Source organism: Morchella sextelata (assembly GCF_020137385.1).
Source record: "Morchella sextelata strain SCLS chromosome Unknown scls_6, whole genome shotgun sequence".
NCBI classification, from domain to species: Eukaryota; Fungi; Ascomycota; class Pezizomycetes; order Pezizales; family Morchellaceae; genus Morchella; species Morchella sextelata.
Genome location: NW_025408621.1, coordinates 889,677 through 905,546, shown reverse-complemented (window position 1 = coordinate 905,546; position 15,870 = coordinate 889,677). Strand labels below are relative to the sequence as shown.

Here is a 15,870-nt window from a genome sequence, read left to right as displayed (position 1 = left end):
TAGATGGGAAGGAATAGTTATTTGCGAGGACTTGTCATCCTTTTATTGAGGCCAGGAAAAATCCCTGCGACGTTGTGCCTGATTTGCGCCTCCATACATACATGACTCTTCAGGCATCCAACAATACCAAATTGTTGAAGTTGAGAATAGACAGCTTTCGAAAGAACTCGCCGTTTGTTTACTAGAGTCTTCCAGTTCATCTATGCACTCCGTTATTCGCGATTAGTTCGGCCATATTTCCCCCACATCAGATGTTGTGGCGCATGTGGCTTCTATCGAAATATGGGGACTAAAACACTCTCTCAACAGACTGCAGAACTTTACGCGTGACGCATTAATTGGGCTTCTCCCGATAATATCACTTTTGCACTTGAGGACCGCTATCAGGCTCTGGTCATCATGGACCCCTCTTAAATGAAGATTTACGTGTCAATTGATAGGAGAATATCGAAGTTTCATGCGGATAAAGGATTTGGGTGCCTGAAATTTGTGGCGTGGGGTTGAATGCTATTCGACATTAGCGACAATGGATATATTGGTATCGACCAAATCTACCCAATTATAATGAATCCCAGGCCTGGGTGAATCCTGTTAACAGAAAAAACAACCAAAGAACAATGATGACGTATATGCAAGAATTCTCGGTGGTATTTGTGTAAGTATGTATTGCTATATTATTTAGATGATCCGTACTACAGTACTCGCGCGGCCGAGTTTCGACTTGATCACATGACCTATGAGCAACGCAAAAACCTGTTAAATAGCGTCACGTGAGTAAGTCGAAACTCGGCTGTGCGAGTAGCTCTATATCGATACTTACTTCAATTCTCTACCTCTAATTGCGTCAAGGTACATCTAATACCGGTTTACTAGCGGCATATATTATTCAGGTAATTTCACCTTTCTGGCATGTGATGGTATGCTACTACTCTCAGGCACAACCGGCAAGTTACATACTAAGTAAAAAATAAATGCTCATGTCATCCACATCTGCGCCTCAACAACCATGGGGATGATAATTAAAACTAAGGACTTCAAGAACCACCAACGATCATAATAACCAGCAAAAGTGAATGAATAGAGTGAGGATCGAACTCACGCGGGTTGCCCCACTAGCACCTGAAGCTAGCGCCATAACCACTCGGCCATCTATCCACCTGACTGAGATTGGTTCATACATCTTGTGAATCAAATATTTACTTGCCAAGAGATTATGAATTCTGCGGCAACCCTTTAAAGATACATTTCTACTGAGACTCCAATTGGGCTGCCCCCTCCACTGGGACCACGAATGAAGGTCGGTACTTGATGAATAACTCCGCAGTTGGCTTAAAATTCTGACATCTTTACAATTTTGGTCAGTCCTTGAAGCTTACATTTGAATAATCGATGTTGGATAGAACAACTTACCCTCCTTCCACTAGACTACCCTTGACAAACATCTTCCCCGGCAGAGCTTCCGGCTTTGTAAACATCGTGCACCCGCACTTTCCACAAAAGTACTTTGGCTTTGGCTTTCCACTCTCGCAGCCGGTAATAATGTAAACCCTCATCAAGTTTTGGGGGTCTTCAACAGTGACCGCAGCTTCATCGAAGGCGAAATTGAGCTGATAAGGTCCGCCGGCGCCAGCTGAGCAGTGCTTGCAGTAGCAGTAGTTAACCTCGGGCTCAGCATCTTCCTTGAAAGTAAGTTTGATACCGCCGCAGAGACATTTGGCTGGTGGGACTGCGTTGGCGGGCATTGTATTCGTTGGGTGGGTGTGTTCGGCGTGGTAGAACTTGATTGTTGATATGGATGCCTCTTTAAGTTGAGGAGTCCAGCGAACGGAATCTTCAACCTTTATGTACTATCAAATCTACTAGGTAGCTGGCGAGTCATGACGTAAGTTTCTTGGGACCATGGCCCGGCAAATAGATCTGCCGTTGAGGATGCAGTTGGGGGTGCGCGGCTATGCTACTGTGTTATTCTCACCGGTGGCCTGCATGGGTTTCTAGATCTGGTAAGGTTGCCCTTTTGCACATGGGTGAGTGGATAATCTGTATGCAAGTTTGGAACTCGTATGCAAAACATCCAGTATTTTCCTGACCTTTGTAAAAGGAAGCGCTATGCCATATCATACTAAATTGTGGACTTGGGCGTATTTGTAATGTATGCAATAGTGGTTCCTTTTACAAACGTCAGGAAGATACGCGTAGTGCTCGCAGTACCGATATGCTTTGACGTAAGGACTCTGTAGCTCCGATATGAGTACATGTACTAATCTAGGAATTCTATCATTTGCGCTAAAGGTAACATATAGCAGAGATTAGTAATAATGATAATTTATAATCCGTTAATAATCCATAGAAATAAGAACGGGCTAGATATCCTTCCCGTCAGTGACTCATGAACCTTCGTTGAAGGAGACTCTGGACTCTAAGCAGTAGCTAGAAGTGGAATGTATCTCTTAGGCGGTTAGTCCAAATAAATATGGTAGCTATGCTCTGATAAACGCAGTTCCTGTTTATTCTGTCCTCGAGTTTCTTCTCACACGCTAGGAAGCTCCACCTGTTCCACTAGAGACAGGGAGAGAATAAACAGCAATTGCGTTCAACTGAGCACACCCAGCCATATCTGGTTCGGTCACGATTTCGATTTCAACTGACCGCCTAAGGGATATGAGGATTGGCTGAATGGGGTCTCGGACGACCAGAAAGCCTATAGCGTAAAGGATATAATATCGAGTCCTTATAAGGCCTTAAGGCTTAAGTATGTGTCACGGTTGTTTTCAAAGAGTCAGCGTTCATAGCCAAAGACCGCGGAGATCTTCTGTGGAGACTAGTGAATAGTTTAGATCTGTACCGTGTATCCTCTGCCTGTCGGCCATACAATTAGAGGGACGCTACTAAGAGTGGTAAGTTATCACGCGTGGTGTTCTGAATCCCTTTAAAGTTGGCATATCTTGTAGGCCTGAGATTAAGTATTGAGCCGTTAGCTACAAATTTGAAATGAAGATCAATCATATTATACTTAAGTAGAAAACAACAAGCTCTATTTCTAGATGATGATTTGTACGAAGTACAAGATACGTTTAAGTCTCCTGGTGGTTCGGGCTGGCTACATTCGTGTTAGTTGGGCGGTGTCCATTTTAATTGAGAGATTGAGAGTATAAATCTTGTGTTAAGATATATAAGAAGCAGGACTTGATGAGAATGCTATACTGATACTTAGGTATTGGCTGGCGTTACTGGAGTCTTTTCTTCTGTAGAATGGCTAACTCTGATAATAATATTCTGTGCAGTTACATCTCTCAAAGTCTGGATTGGGCCCGGGTTCGTTCCCAAGGTTAAAGAATATGCAGCACGAGAACCACGAAATACATTACTGGGTACGAGGTCAGATTGGGCCTAGGTTAGTCTCGTCCCCATACTGTTTCATTGTCGCACCTCGTACAGACACACAAAGTCTGGGCACGAGACTAGAATTACATGTAGGTCTAATACGTTATTATCTTTAAACTCTCCAAGGCTTGTCGGCAAACAACAAGCTAGAAAGTATGTTGTGTTGTGGGGATAAGCGTATTCATATTAGACCTAGACGAAGAAAGATGAGACCTATTCTGATTGATACGTAAAACACTGGTCTGTACGTGAATACTGGCCAGTACTGGGGAAATTGTCTAATCGGCCCAATCAAGTTAGTGAATACTCCTGGTTTTTCTGTAAATTCAAAGTGTTTCCCAGCTATGTAACCAGTCCGAAATCGTTGTAGATGGCCTGTGTTGGTTGAGAACAAATTAAGATTTGGGAACGCCTTTGTAGCCCATGCCAATTCAACTCGATGTCATCGGCCCAGGAGAAGTCGTAAGAGTCTGTAAGACTTTAGCCAAATCTTTGGGTTTTAAAGTGCTCACTACCCGATGTGACAAATAGGATCAGGTTCGTTCGCAGTATTTATAAATGATGTCGAGCACAGTTCTTACAATAGCAGGACATTACAAAAAAAGATCATTTCATTGCAGCAGGGTCATGGTTTGAGAAAAGTGTACTAGCATATATGGTAGCAGTGAATTCTGATCGTATAACGAGGGAGCGTACACCGTAGCAACTTAAGGGTGGATTGTAGAGGGCAAGATTGAAAGAAGATTGCCAGGAATAATAAATAACAATTACCAACATAGTCAAATCTGTAATTATTTACAATTACTTAAATACATGTATATATATATACCCCAAATCAAAGTTTTTTTTGAAATATTTTCTTGCTCCAGGACCCAATTGGGTTATGTTATTGTAGTGTCATTATAATAGAGATTATTAAAACTGGAGCAAAAGTCTATAATATATAAGTATTTGAAGTGCCATTCTATGTTGATGCAGTTGTTTTCGATGAACTAATGATAATTAATAAGAATAGAAACTGATTAGAGAACCAAAAAATATGCTGATTTCAGTTTAATTCAAGGAATGAATTCATGCTACTGAATATATATTGGGAGGCAAGAAGAAAATGAAAAAAACCTCTAATCCACAAAAGACGTTTCTCAAAAAGATAAATTTAAGATTATATGCTGTAGCTGGGTACAGACATTGTATAAATCACATTCTTTGCAATCAAAATATTATTTTTTCATCCCAAAATTAATCCCAACTGTCCTAAATTGAGGATAGTATCTCTCGTTATCACACCATATGAAAAATATTATATCAACAAAAAATTATGTCTCGTCTTTGGACACTGGGTCATACTATATGCTATAGATACTTTAAATAACTCTAGACTATTTCTTATCAGTAGACTGATACCGAATTGGTATGTAATAAGCCTAGCTCATTTGATTATCAAAAGACATCATCGGGATTCCTAAAGACGCAAATCTTGTCCTTTCACTCCAAGACATTTTGACAGTTTTAATTCGCATCGAGTCGGGTGGAGAATTGTGTAATTTTAATATGTGTAGAGTTTTAATTAAGGTCGGGTCAGGCGGGAGATCGTATTGTTTCACTACCAACTCAAGGTTTAAGTACCAACTTTATCAAGCGAACCCGCCCATATTGGGTCGGGGATGGAAACGGGAATATAATATTCATGTACCCGAGTTATTACTACAGTGCTACCTGTATAGATATCCATTTCCAGTCAGCATGAGCAGTAGTAGCAGTGGCTGGAGAGATGTTAATAGGGTAACCTAATCGTATTTTTTAAATGTATATTTACAGTTATCTGTAGAATTTTTATGTTAAAAGGGAGCAACGATTATTCCGCATAATAATTCTAGTAAGAGTTATGGTAACGTACTTCTATATCAGTATCACTGCATTTGTAACGGCGTCTTAGCATCATAGTCGGATATTGTGTTAGGGCATAAAGAGAAAGTACTTGGCAGCGAGGTTAGGATTAGTAATATGGATTTTCTTTGGATTCTATGGATTTCCATTGTATATGTGTATGAGTCATACTCAGATTGAGGTTATTGAATATATAAAGGGGTTCTGTCTTTCGTTGATGTTCTGTTTCTCTCTTTTCTCTTTATACAACCTTCTATATTCTCTCTATATTGTTAGCGTACTGTAACGGAGCCATTTCAACTGTCTGGTGTATGAGTACACACAGGGCCCGGTTACATGCTGAGAGTTATTGTTAGAAGCCAGTTGCATGGTCATATGCAAGTACTGGCAGCGTGGTTAGCTAGCAGCTGTTAGAGTAACTAAATTCCGGGCGCTAGGAAGGGGATCTATTCATGGGAGCAAGGACTGACGAATCTGTGCCTCGCCAGTGACTAGAAGACTGGCCAGAGTGAAGCTCTGATTGCCCGGTGATCTTCTGTATCCTTTGAGCATTGTATGTCCGCTGAAGAGGCAGGGACTATGCTAGGGAAGTCTACAATAAGCAAAAGCTCTACAGTAATGATTAAGCTTACATCTGAGCGGCAGCTCATTCATACAGGCCCCAGTTGTGTGGCAACCAAGGCTGCAGGTGTTGCAAAGGCTTTGACTAAGGGTGGTTGCCTTAGGTATCGGAAACACCTACTAACGTTTAGAGAAAAGCGGGGTAGCGGTGGTATTGTTTCCGGCACCAAGGAAAGGCCCCGCCGGAACTTAGTAAGGAGTTAGGAGCAGAGAATAGAGGCCTTCGGAGTATAAGTACTCAGGTTCATTCTCGCCCTTCAGTCCTGTTCTCTCCAGTCTTCATCAGAAAGAAATATCAAGTTCTTATCGGTAGCAGAGCCCTTAAAGATTATTGAGTTATAGCGATAGTATCTTTGAATAATCTGCAACCTGATTGTCTATCTTGCACGGCCGTCTCTATTCTATCTTATTCTATTTCTCTGAGAAGAGATCTCCGTTACTCGTACAATACTATCTTCATCCTACATTAAACAGAGTTGGGCCACTTGAGATCTAGATAGCCTACTTGAGTAGTTGCACAGTGTATCGATTAAGCAAACATCTTCTGCCTCGGTTGTATTCCTTGGCAACCGTAGTCAATACCTTCGTCCACGTCCAAAGATCTATTTAAAACTAAGGTTGCATCGCCAACACCAACCAATACAAACCAATCGAACCATAGTATACATTGTCTGGCTTAATTGATTACGTTACTTTATCTGAGCATATACAAGCCCACTTCAAACAATACCCATTCTTCGAACCTACCAATGCTTCTGCTGAAACCTATGCCTTCTTACAGTAATCTCAACGAGCTCTTGCTCAGTATTCAGAATACTTGACGGCAATAGAAAATGAAGTCGGAGCTGCTGGGAAGGGATTCCAACAGGAGTGAACATCTCTTCAAACACAACTGTAACGGGGACTATGGGCGTAGGAACTATGAAGCCAAGGAATACAACCGAGGCGAAGACATAGACGTAGGAGGTTCGTGGACTATGGACTATGGGGCCGAAGGGTACACCTAAGGCAAGAACGGGGACTGTAGACTATGGACTATGGATGGTTGTACCTGGTCTAGTATACCGGGTAAACCCTATGACGTAGCGCGAACCAAATAGTATTCGTAACTGTGAAGTACAGAGGTTGCGTAAAGAGAAAAGAGAGGAAAGAGAAACAAGAAATCACGAGACAACGCCCCCCTTATATATCCATACCCCATCCCAATGCTGACTCATACCCTCGCATAACAGAAACAGAAAGAACATAATAGAAACTCATTTTACTAAACCCAACCACACTACATAATCCTTCTCCCTTGTACCCAGACAACTCACATAGCCAATCCGACTAGCTGCCGTTACAGACCACTCCCCCCTCTACGGCCTATCTCCTGGTAGGCTTAGGCTTCCGTGGGTATCGTTCGTGAAATCGTTTGACAATATCGGGCGAATGTTCGACATCCGACAATGGCTGCCATGAAGCTTCGTCATAACCGGCATACTTAACCAAGTATTCAAATCTTCCTCGACGATCCCTAGAATCCAAAATATTCTCGACTTCCCACTCCTCCTGTCCTTCAACTTCGACCGGCGGTGGTGGTAACTGTTGTTGTCCTGGTAAAGGATCGTTTGCTGCAGACGACAATAAAGAGACATGGAATACGGGATGAACTTTCATGGAACGAGGGAGTTCCAACTCATAGGCATAAGGATTAACGATCCGCTTCACGATATATAGTCCAATGCGTTTCCAATCGAGTTTCTTCGAAGGGCGTTTAGTGAGGACATGGCGTGTTGATAAGAAAACTTTATCCCCCACACGATAGTGAGGGGCAGGAGTCCGACTCGTATTGGCCGACTCTTCTTGAATCCTTTGTGCTCGGTACAACTCATCTCGTAGAAAACCTAATACCTTCTTCATCTCCCGTGCGATACCATTAGCCTGATCCTCTGCTGTCGTCCTACCATGTTCCAAAGGACCGAACGTCATTCTTGGATTTCGTCCTGAATTGGCAAAGAAAGGAGATATCTTTGTTATTTCTGAAACGTGATTGTTGGTCGCAAATTCAGCCATTGGTAACCATCGAGTCCAGTTATCTTGTTGATAGGAAACATAACTCCGAAGGTACTGTTCCATCACGGCATTAATCCTTTCCGTCTGCCCATCCGTCTGAGGGTGGAACGCGGTAGAAAACTTTGGTGATATTTCCAGACGGTCGCAAAGAGACCTCCAGAATTCCGCAACGAATTGTGTCCCTCGATCGGATACCATAGTATCGGGTAACCCATGTAATTTCCAAACATTGTCAATATACAGTCTCGCTACTTCCCTTGAGTCCGCCTCCTTTGTTGTTGGTATTAGGTGTCGCATCTTAGTTAACCTATCCACCACGACCAAGATTGCATTGTATCCATCGCTCTCCGGAAGGTCGGTAACAAAATCCATTGACACATCCGTCCATGGTCCATCGGGTATTGGCATCGGGCGGAGTACTCCATAGGGTGCATTGCGTAGTGCCTTGCTACGGGCACACACATTGCAATTCCGAACATACTGATCGATATACTTTCGCATTTGTGGCCAGTAATATTCTCGATTCAGGAGTTCCAAAGTCTTCGCTCTGCCTGGATGACCTGCCGATGGTTTGTCATGATACTCTTTTAGAAGTCTTAGCCGAAGGTCATTGTCGTCGGGTACATAGAGTGCGCCACGGTAAAGTAGCCGACCGTTGTTATCTTCCGTGCATTCGGCAAGCGAGATCTTATTCGAGTGACGGACGCCGTTCCGAAGCATCGCAAGTACTTTGTTCGGAAAACTGTCAACTTGGTAAGCATTTAAAAACAACTCTTCTACAGTGGACATTCCTTCAGCGGATTCATTTGAAAAAGAACCCGCGAACAAACTTAGCTTTGAATCCAAATTTTTTCGCTTCAAAACCACCTGGCTTTGATGCGTCAACCGTTCATCCCCCTCCTTAGGTAGGTCACCCGACCTCCTAGTCAATGCATCCGGCTTTGCCCCTTGTTTCCCTGGTCTAAATTGAATGACGAAATCGAAACGTGAAAGAAATTCCGACCAACGGGCTTGTCGACGGTTTAATAGCTTTGTTGACATGAAATATTCGAGGTTCCTATGATCGCTGAGGACTTCGATTGGAAATTGTGCCCCTTCCAAATGATGTCTCCATTCCTCAAAACATCGTACAATTGCCAGAAGTTCTTTGTCATAGATTTCATAGTTGCATTCCGCAGGGGAATGCTTCTTTGAGAAGAAAGCAACTGGATGTAAAATTCCTTCATCATCACGTTGGGACAGGATTGCAGCAGAAACATAGTCGGATGCATCGGTTTCTATTACGATTTTCCGATTCGGATCAAAGTGCGCTAGTATGGGTGCCGTTGTGAACATCTTTTTCAATGTCTGAAATGCCTCCTCCCTCTCATCCGTACATTCGAATTTAACATTTTTCTTGGTCAAAGCCGTGAGCGGAGCAACAATTTTTGAATATCCTAAAATAAAACGCCGATAGAAATTCGCAAATCCCAGAAATACTTGAACATCATGGAGATTCCTTGGTGTGGACCATTCCAAAACATCGACAACTTTCTTCGGATCCATTCTATTCCCATCCGGGGTGAGAATAAGGCCGAGATACTTCGTTTCCTGGACCATAAATTCACATTTCTCAGGCTTAAGGTGAACATGATTCTCATCAAGTACCTTCAAAACCTTTTGAATGTGCTCTTTGTGTTCTGCCAGGGTTTCCGAGTAGATAAGAATGTCATCTAGGTATGCTGTCACAAATTGGTTGAGGTATGGTCGTAAAATATCATTGATCCAGTGTTGGAACGTGGCAGGGGCATTAGCTAATCCGAATGGCATTACCGTATACTCGAAATGTCCATAACGAGTCCTGAACGCCGTCTTCCATTCGTCTCCCTCGGCGACCCTGATTTGGTTATATCCCCAACGTAGATCCAGCTTGGTATAATATTGCGCTTTTGATAGCTTGGCCAGGGTTTCTTTTAACAATGGTAACGGATAGCGATTCTTAATCGTAATTGCATTAAGGCCTCTATAATCCACACAAAGCCGAAGGGTCCCATCACTTTTCTTTACGAATAGTATGGGTGCTCCCGCTGGCGACTCACTGGCTCGAATGAATCCCTTAGGTAGATTTTCGTCAAGGTATTCTCGTAGTGCTTTCAATTCAACCTGGGAGAATCCATATATCGGTCCATACGGTGGTCGTTTACCTTCCTCCAATACGATCTCAATATCATGTGACAGCCGATGTGGTGGAAGGACTGAAGCATCATATTCTTGGAACATATGGAGACGATGGTGGAACTCCTTTGGTACTAGTTGCTTGACGTCGATGGTGGATTTCTCAACTGCTGAAGCGACAACAGTATGATGTTCTGGTAGAGGGATCGATATTCCATGGACAGTGACTGTCGTTCCACTGAGTGAACAGTGTTGACAACAGCTTCGAGAGTCAAAAACAAGTAAATTTTCCTTCGGCCGAATCGTAACATCGTGACGTCGCATCCAAGGTATTCCCATCACAATTGGATAGTGTCCCAGCTTCGTTACAAAACATGATGCAGTCTCCCGATGACCATGGATATCCAGCAACACATTGACAATATGGGTAATCTTTCCTGATTCAATAGGCCTCCCATCCATAACATCTACCTGACGAGGTACTTTAAGGCGGGTCATTGTAAGATTATTGTGGCGTACAAAAGATTCATCGATAAAAGCATATCCTGATGCTCCAGTATCAATGAGAGCGTAGGTAGGAATAAAAGAGTCGGAATTCTGAGAGACCGAACAGATAACAACAAGAGAGTCTTCGGACATCTTATCCTCAGACACAGCAGCAGCAGGGAGAACAGAAACAGGTGGCGGGGCTGGCCCCTTTGGTTTGCCATTTTTTACCAAAGGGGCTGACCTTTTAACGCCGGCTTTGGGGACCCATTTTCAAGTGACCTTTCTCGCCAATTGCTAATGGAACGGGGATCTTTGGTGCGAGGAGCTAGGTAACGAGGCTTGGAGACATGGCGAGATTTAACTGTAGCGGTGGAAACGGAGATACGAGAACGAAGGTCAGCAATGGTGGCATTGGCTTGGGCCTCCCAGGCCTTTGCAACAGAGGTGATATAAAGAACCTCATCTTCAGCATCAGCGAGGTTCTCGTCAGCGATGGCGAGACTTTCCTGATGTAGTGCCAGGCGATACCGAAGCTCCTCCTCTTCGGCCTTAGACTCCTCTAGCTCAATTTTCAAAGCAACGATAACCTCGTCGCGACCTCGGATGATCTCGGTAGAATCTTCCTGGTTATCGCACAAGGTTTGCCAAAAATCGGCAGCCTTTTCGTTGGCTGCTTCTAGTTCTGTGGTGAGGCTGATAATAACCTCTTCCTGGGCCGTATCGATGACGGGTTCTGATGGCGTGGAGGTGTCGAGAGGCTTGGTGAGAGCCTCCAAACACTCAGCAATAATACCATGAGCCTCGGTAAGTTCTTCGCCGAAGTCTATATCGGCTGGGAGGGGACCATAGGTGATCAGAAATTCTGAAAGACGCTGTAACAATGTATCTTGAGTGGTGTCGGACATGGTCGCGAACAGAGATAAGCGAGGCAGTGTTGTATTGGTTGGCTGTAGAGGACGCAACCTAAGTGTAACGGGGACTATGGGCGTAGGAACTATGAAGCCAAGGAATACAACCGAGGCGAAGACGTAGACGTAGGAGGTTCGTGGACTATGGACTATGGGGCCGAAGGGTACACCTAAGGCAAGAACGGGGACTGTAGACTATGGACTATGGATGATTGTACCTGGTCTAGTATACCGGGTAAACCCTATGACATAGCGCGAACCAAATAGTATTCGTAACTGTGAAGTACAGAGGTTGCGTAAAGAGAAAAGAGAAGGAAAGAGAAACAAGAAATCACGAGACAACGCCCCCCTTATATATCCATACCCCATCCCAATGCTGACTCATACCCTCGCATAACAGAAACAGAAAGAACATAATAGAAACTCATTTTACTAAACCCAACCACACTACATAATCCTTCTCCCTTGTACCCAGACAACTCACATAGCCAATCCGACTAGCTGCCGTTACAACAACTAACAGCAGCCCAAATTGTCACTCCTGACCCTATTCCTATTGCTGATGTTGTCCAAGCGGCACCAGTTCCCCCCCAAGCTCATCGGACTGATAAGCTTCAAGACTCTGAAGTCTTTTACGAGGATAGGGATCATGACAGACTTCAATTATTCAAGCAACAGATGAAGATTAAACTTCTTGAAAATGCAGATTGGTTCCCCACTCTTCGGTCCCAACTCTTCTATACTTTCTCTCCTCTGGAAGGTGTAGCAGCCAACCAGTTTCTCGCGTATACTAATGATCAAGGCATTAATTTGGAATCCCTGAACCAGTGCTACAAGATCCTTGATACTTCCTTGGTGATTCTGGTAGGACAGGTACAGCTAAGAGGGCTTTTATAGGAACTCTGCCAGAGAAACTGTAATTTCGCCGACTACTTTGACGAGTTCCAACACTACACCTCTGAGTCCGGATTGAATGAGCCCTTAAAGATATAAAGTATGATGGAAGGAATTAGTACGGAACTGTTGGAAGCAATGATATGCTACGATACTCGTGCAACAATAGATACCCGCACTAATCTCCTACAATGGTTGAACAATTAGCTACGATCGGTGAAGGCACGACTGGGAAGTAGTGGTGAACAGACCACGATAATGGTTTCTACCCAATGAATACCACCACTTGTTCCTGCTCCAGCCTTAAGTCCACAAGCATCGGTTCCTGTATCAGTGAACCTATCAGCCGTCGCTCTCACTTCTTTCATGCCGGTTGGAGTAGTACCTATGGATCTTTCAGGAGGCCGTCATCACCCCAAACCTGCAGAAAGAAACACCTGCTTAGCTGAGGGCCAATGTTTCTATTGCGGAGATGTCGAACATTTGGTTAGAAATTGTCCCCAAGTCCGAGCAGGTAGGAACCCGCCCAGAAGGTATACGATGAGAGGAGCTGTCTTGCAGGTGGGGTAGGGAAATGAAAATGACTCTGATAATGAGTCAACAAAAAATGTGCCTCTACACTAGTTGGCTTAGCCGAGGGACCCTTTGATGATTTTTCTAGGATGCGTATCACTATATTTTCGGTATCAGAGGAGGAATTGGATGGTACTCAACTTATAGTAACTTGTTCAGTTTCACAGAATAAAATTCTTTTCATACTCACCTATGCTCTTATTGATACCGAAGCCTCGGGATACTCTTTTATAGATGAATCTTTCACATACCACAATAAATTCTTTATGACCCTGTTGAAAATTTCGTGCCAAGTAGACGTTATAGATGGACGACCGATTAAATCAGGAAAAGTTACACATATCGTTAACCTTTTTTTAGATATTTATGGACACAGAGAGGATGCAACCTGTTTCGTTACGGAATTAGGATACTATTCAATTGTTATGGGAATACCCTGTATGCGACGACATGATGTTACTTTGCGGCCCAAAAAAAATCAAATTGTTTTCAATTCTCTTACTTGCTACAAATATTGTTCACCGAGTGGCTTCCCCATCACCGTTCAGGGGATTTCAATTACACCACCGGAAAAACTTCTGATAAATATTGCTGCAATCAGAGCTGTTCCATTCGTTAGAGCTACTAAATATAAGGGATCCAAGTTATCCTTTGCATCTCTACGCGCGATCGATGATGCACTTACTAAAAGAAGATTACGGACCCAGTTATGTATGTGCCGGAGAGTTTTGAAAAAAGTTCATGACTTTATTCCAAGAATCCACGGCCTTTCTTCTCCCTCCATACTGATTTGAAGATATTAATATAGTACTTCAAGATGGCAAAGAACCTCCCTTTTATTCGATATGCAAGATGTTTTGATTAGAATTCCAGGCCCTACGCAATGACATTGCAGAGAAGCTGTTAAAGGATTTATTTGATTTTCGGAATCCCCTGCCGGTAAACCTCTTTTGTCTGTTAAGAGAGCAGATAATTCCTTTTGCCTTTGCGTTGACTGTCAAAAATTGAACGAGATAACAGTAAAGAGCCGTCACCTCTTGCAATTGATTCCTGAAACACTGTCTCGATTGTCTAAAGCTAAGTACTATACAAAGCTCGATATACGCTGGGGCTGAAATCAAACCCGAATCAAGTAAGTTGACAAATGGAAAACTGCTTTCGGGATTCGCTACGGACACTGTGAATACAGAGTAATGCCTTTCAGACTTACCAATGCTCCTTCCGTATTCCCGCATTGGATCAATGATCTTCTTCGTCCCTATCTGAATCAATTTACCGCAGCCTACCTACTAGTAGACGATATCCTTATTTATTCAGACACTCTCGAAGAACACCAATATCACGTTAGTAAAATAATACAGATTCTGAAGGATAATAATGTTCATCTAAAGCCGGAAAAATAGGAATTCTATCAGAAAGGTCGAGTATTACCTAGAGTGCAGCCCCTTCATCCTGGTGGGTGTTCTGTGCCCCAAGCGCCTATCACGTCTGTCACCGCCAGTATACACAGTTCGCACCTGGCTCTGCCCTAGGAGTGCCTAACCTTCTGGCACAGTCAGGAGATATGGCTCACGTCTGGAGGGTACCCGTCAATGCTCTACTTGCTTATGCTGCCATGATATTACCTACTGCTTCGGAGATGCTAGGATAGAGTGAGCCTGCCCCTAGCAACTATGGAACTTTTGCGTCTTTTTATTACGTCAATAGTACCACGCGAGCACTTCCTAATACTTTCACAGTTTTCTTGATTGCTCTCACAACACGACGAATACTCTAATAGCACAGTGAACATTCTCATGGAACCAAGAATGCTCCCGCGAATGCTCCTGCGAATGCTACAGTGAATGCTCCCACAAATCCTCCCGTGAATGCTCCCGCGAATGCTCCCGCGAATGCTCCCGTGAATGCTACAGTGAATGCCCACGTCAATGCTCACCTGAGTAATCCTGTGAGTACTCCCAGAGCACTCACTAATGCTCACAGCCCTGAGATATTCATCATACCCACTCAAGATGAGGCAACCCTTACCCTGCCTCCTTTGTATTGATATACCGTCGTCAAAGCATAGGAAGGCACCAGTCCCTCAAATGATATCTAACGTGGATATCCTCAATCACGTTGTATGGTCAGTCGTGAAATACTGATATGAATACTGTCCTGTATACTGATAACGACTAGCCAACCTTTGATGGAGGTATATGTTTCTGTCTATTCGTGAAAGGGATAATTAGCCTTGAGGTCGAGGCCATGGTACGGCTTATCTGAAAAGCTCAATGTCTATTCACAAGTAGCAAACAAGGACTGGCATTGCCCTCCTGTAGCGAGCTTGCTGGATAGCCAGACTGAGATACTGATCGGCCAAAACTTTGCCTCCTTCTTCCAATTCGTATGCATAGCAGAACGACACAAATTTTGAATTAGAGAGTCCAATTGAGTCTAACATTTTCAGAGCACTCACGAATGCCCTCACGGCTTTGCAAGCATTCAACTAAATTCATTCCATGTACGCAAGTCTATCCTAGTATTTACCAACCATTTACCAGTCTCCACCTCAAACAAATAGGCAATTTCCAATATACTCCGAATATTAACGACCCATATCCTTTTCTGCCTCTTACCACAAACCTTCAGGAGATTATGTGAGCTATCAGTGATACCACGATCCTTTGCCTCGAGTAGCTCCATTATACATAGTCTATTTGTTCACCACCCACTGTCCCACAGCTTGAATAAAGCCTTCACACGTCCTGGTAAGCGTCCCCGAAATACTCTCCACTCCTCTGAAGATGCTACCGACATCCATACCCAATCCTTTCTTATTTATCCTTTCCCAAAAGTTGCATTTCCCGTACACCTAAGATTGTGAATCTCGCACACCTCAGGTCTTTGGAAGATTGCTATCGGAACC

General features: G+C 43.5%; 1 protein-coding gene across 1 annotated transcript; it reads right to left on the bottom strand.

Moving 5' to 3' along the window:
- Positions 1 to 1,247: 1,247 nt before the first annotated feature.
- H6S33_011367 (uncharacterized protein) lies at positions 1,248 to 1,742 on the bottom strand (the record flags this gene model as incomplete). The annotated part of the gene is made up of 2 exons (XM_044842721.1): positions 1,248 to 1,344; positions 1,411 to 1,742. 2 exons carry the CDS (start codon positions 1,740 to 1,742, stop codon positions 1,248 to 1,250), a joined length of 429 nt encoding a protein of 142 aa, XP_044696135.1.
- Between the last annotated feature and the right edge of the window lie 14,128 nt (positions 1,743 to 15,870).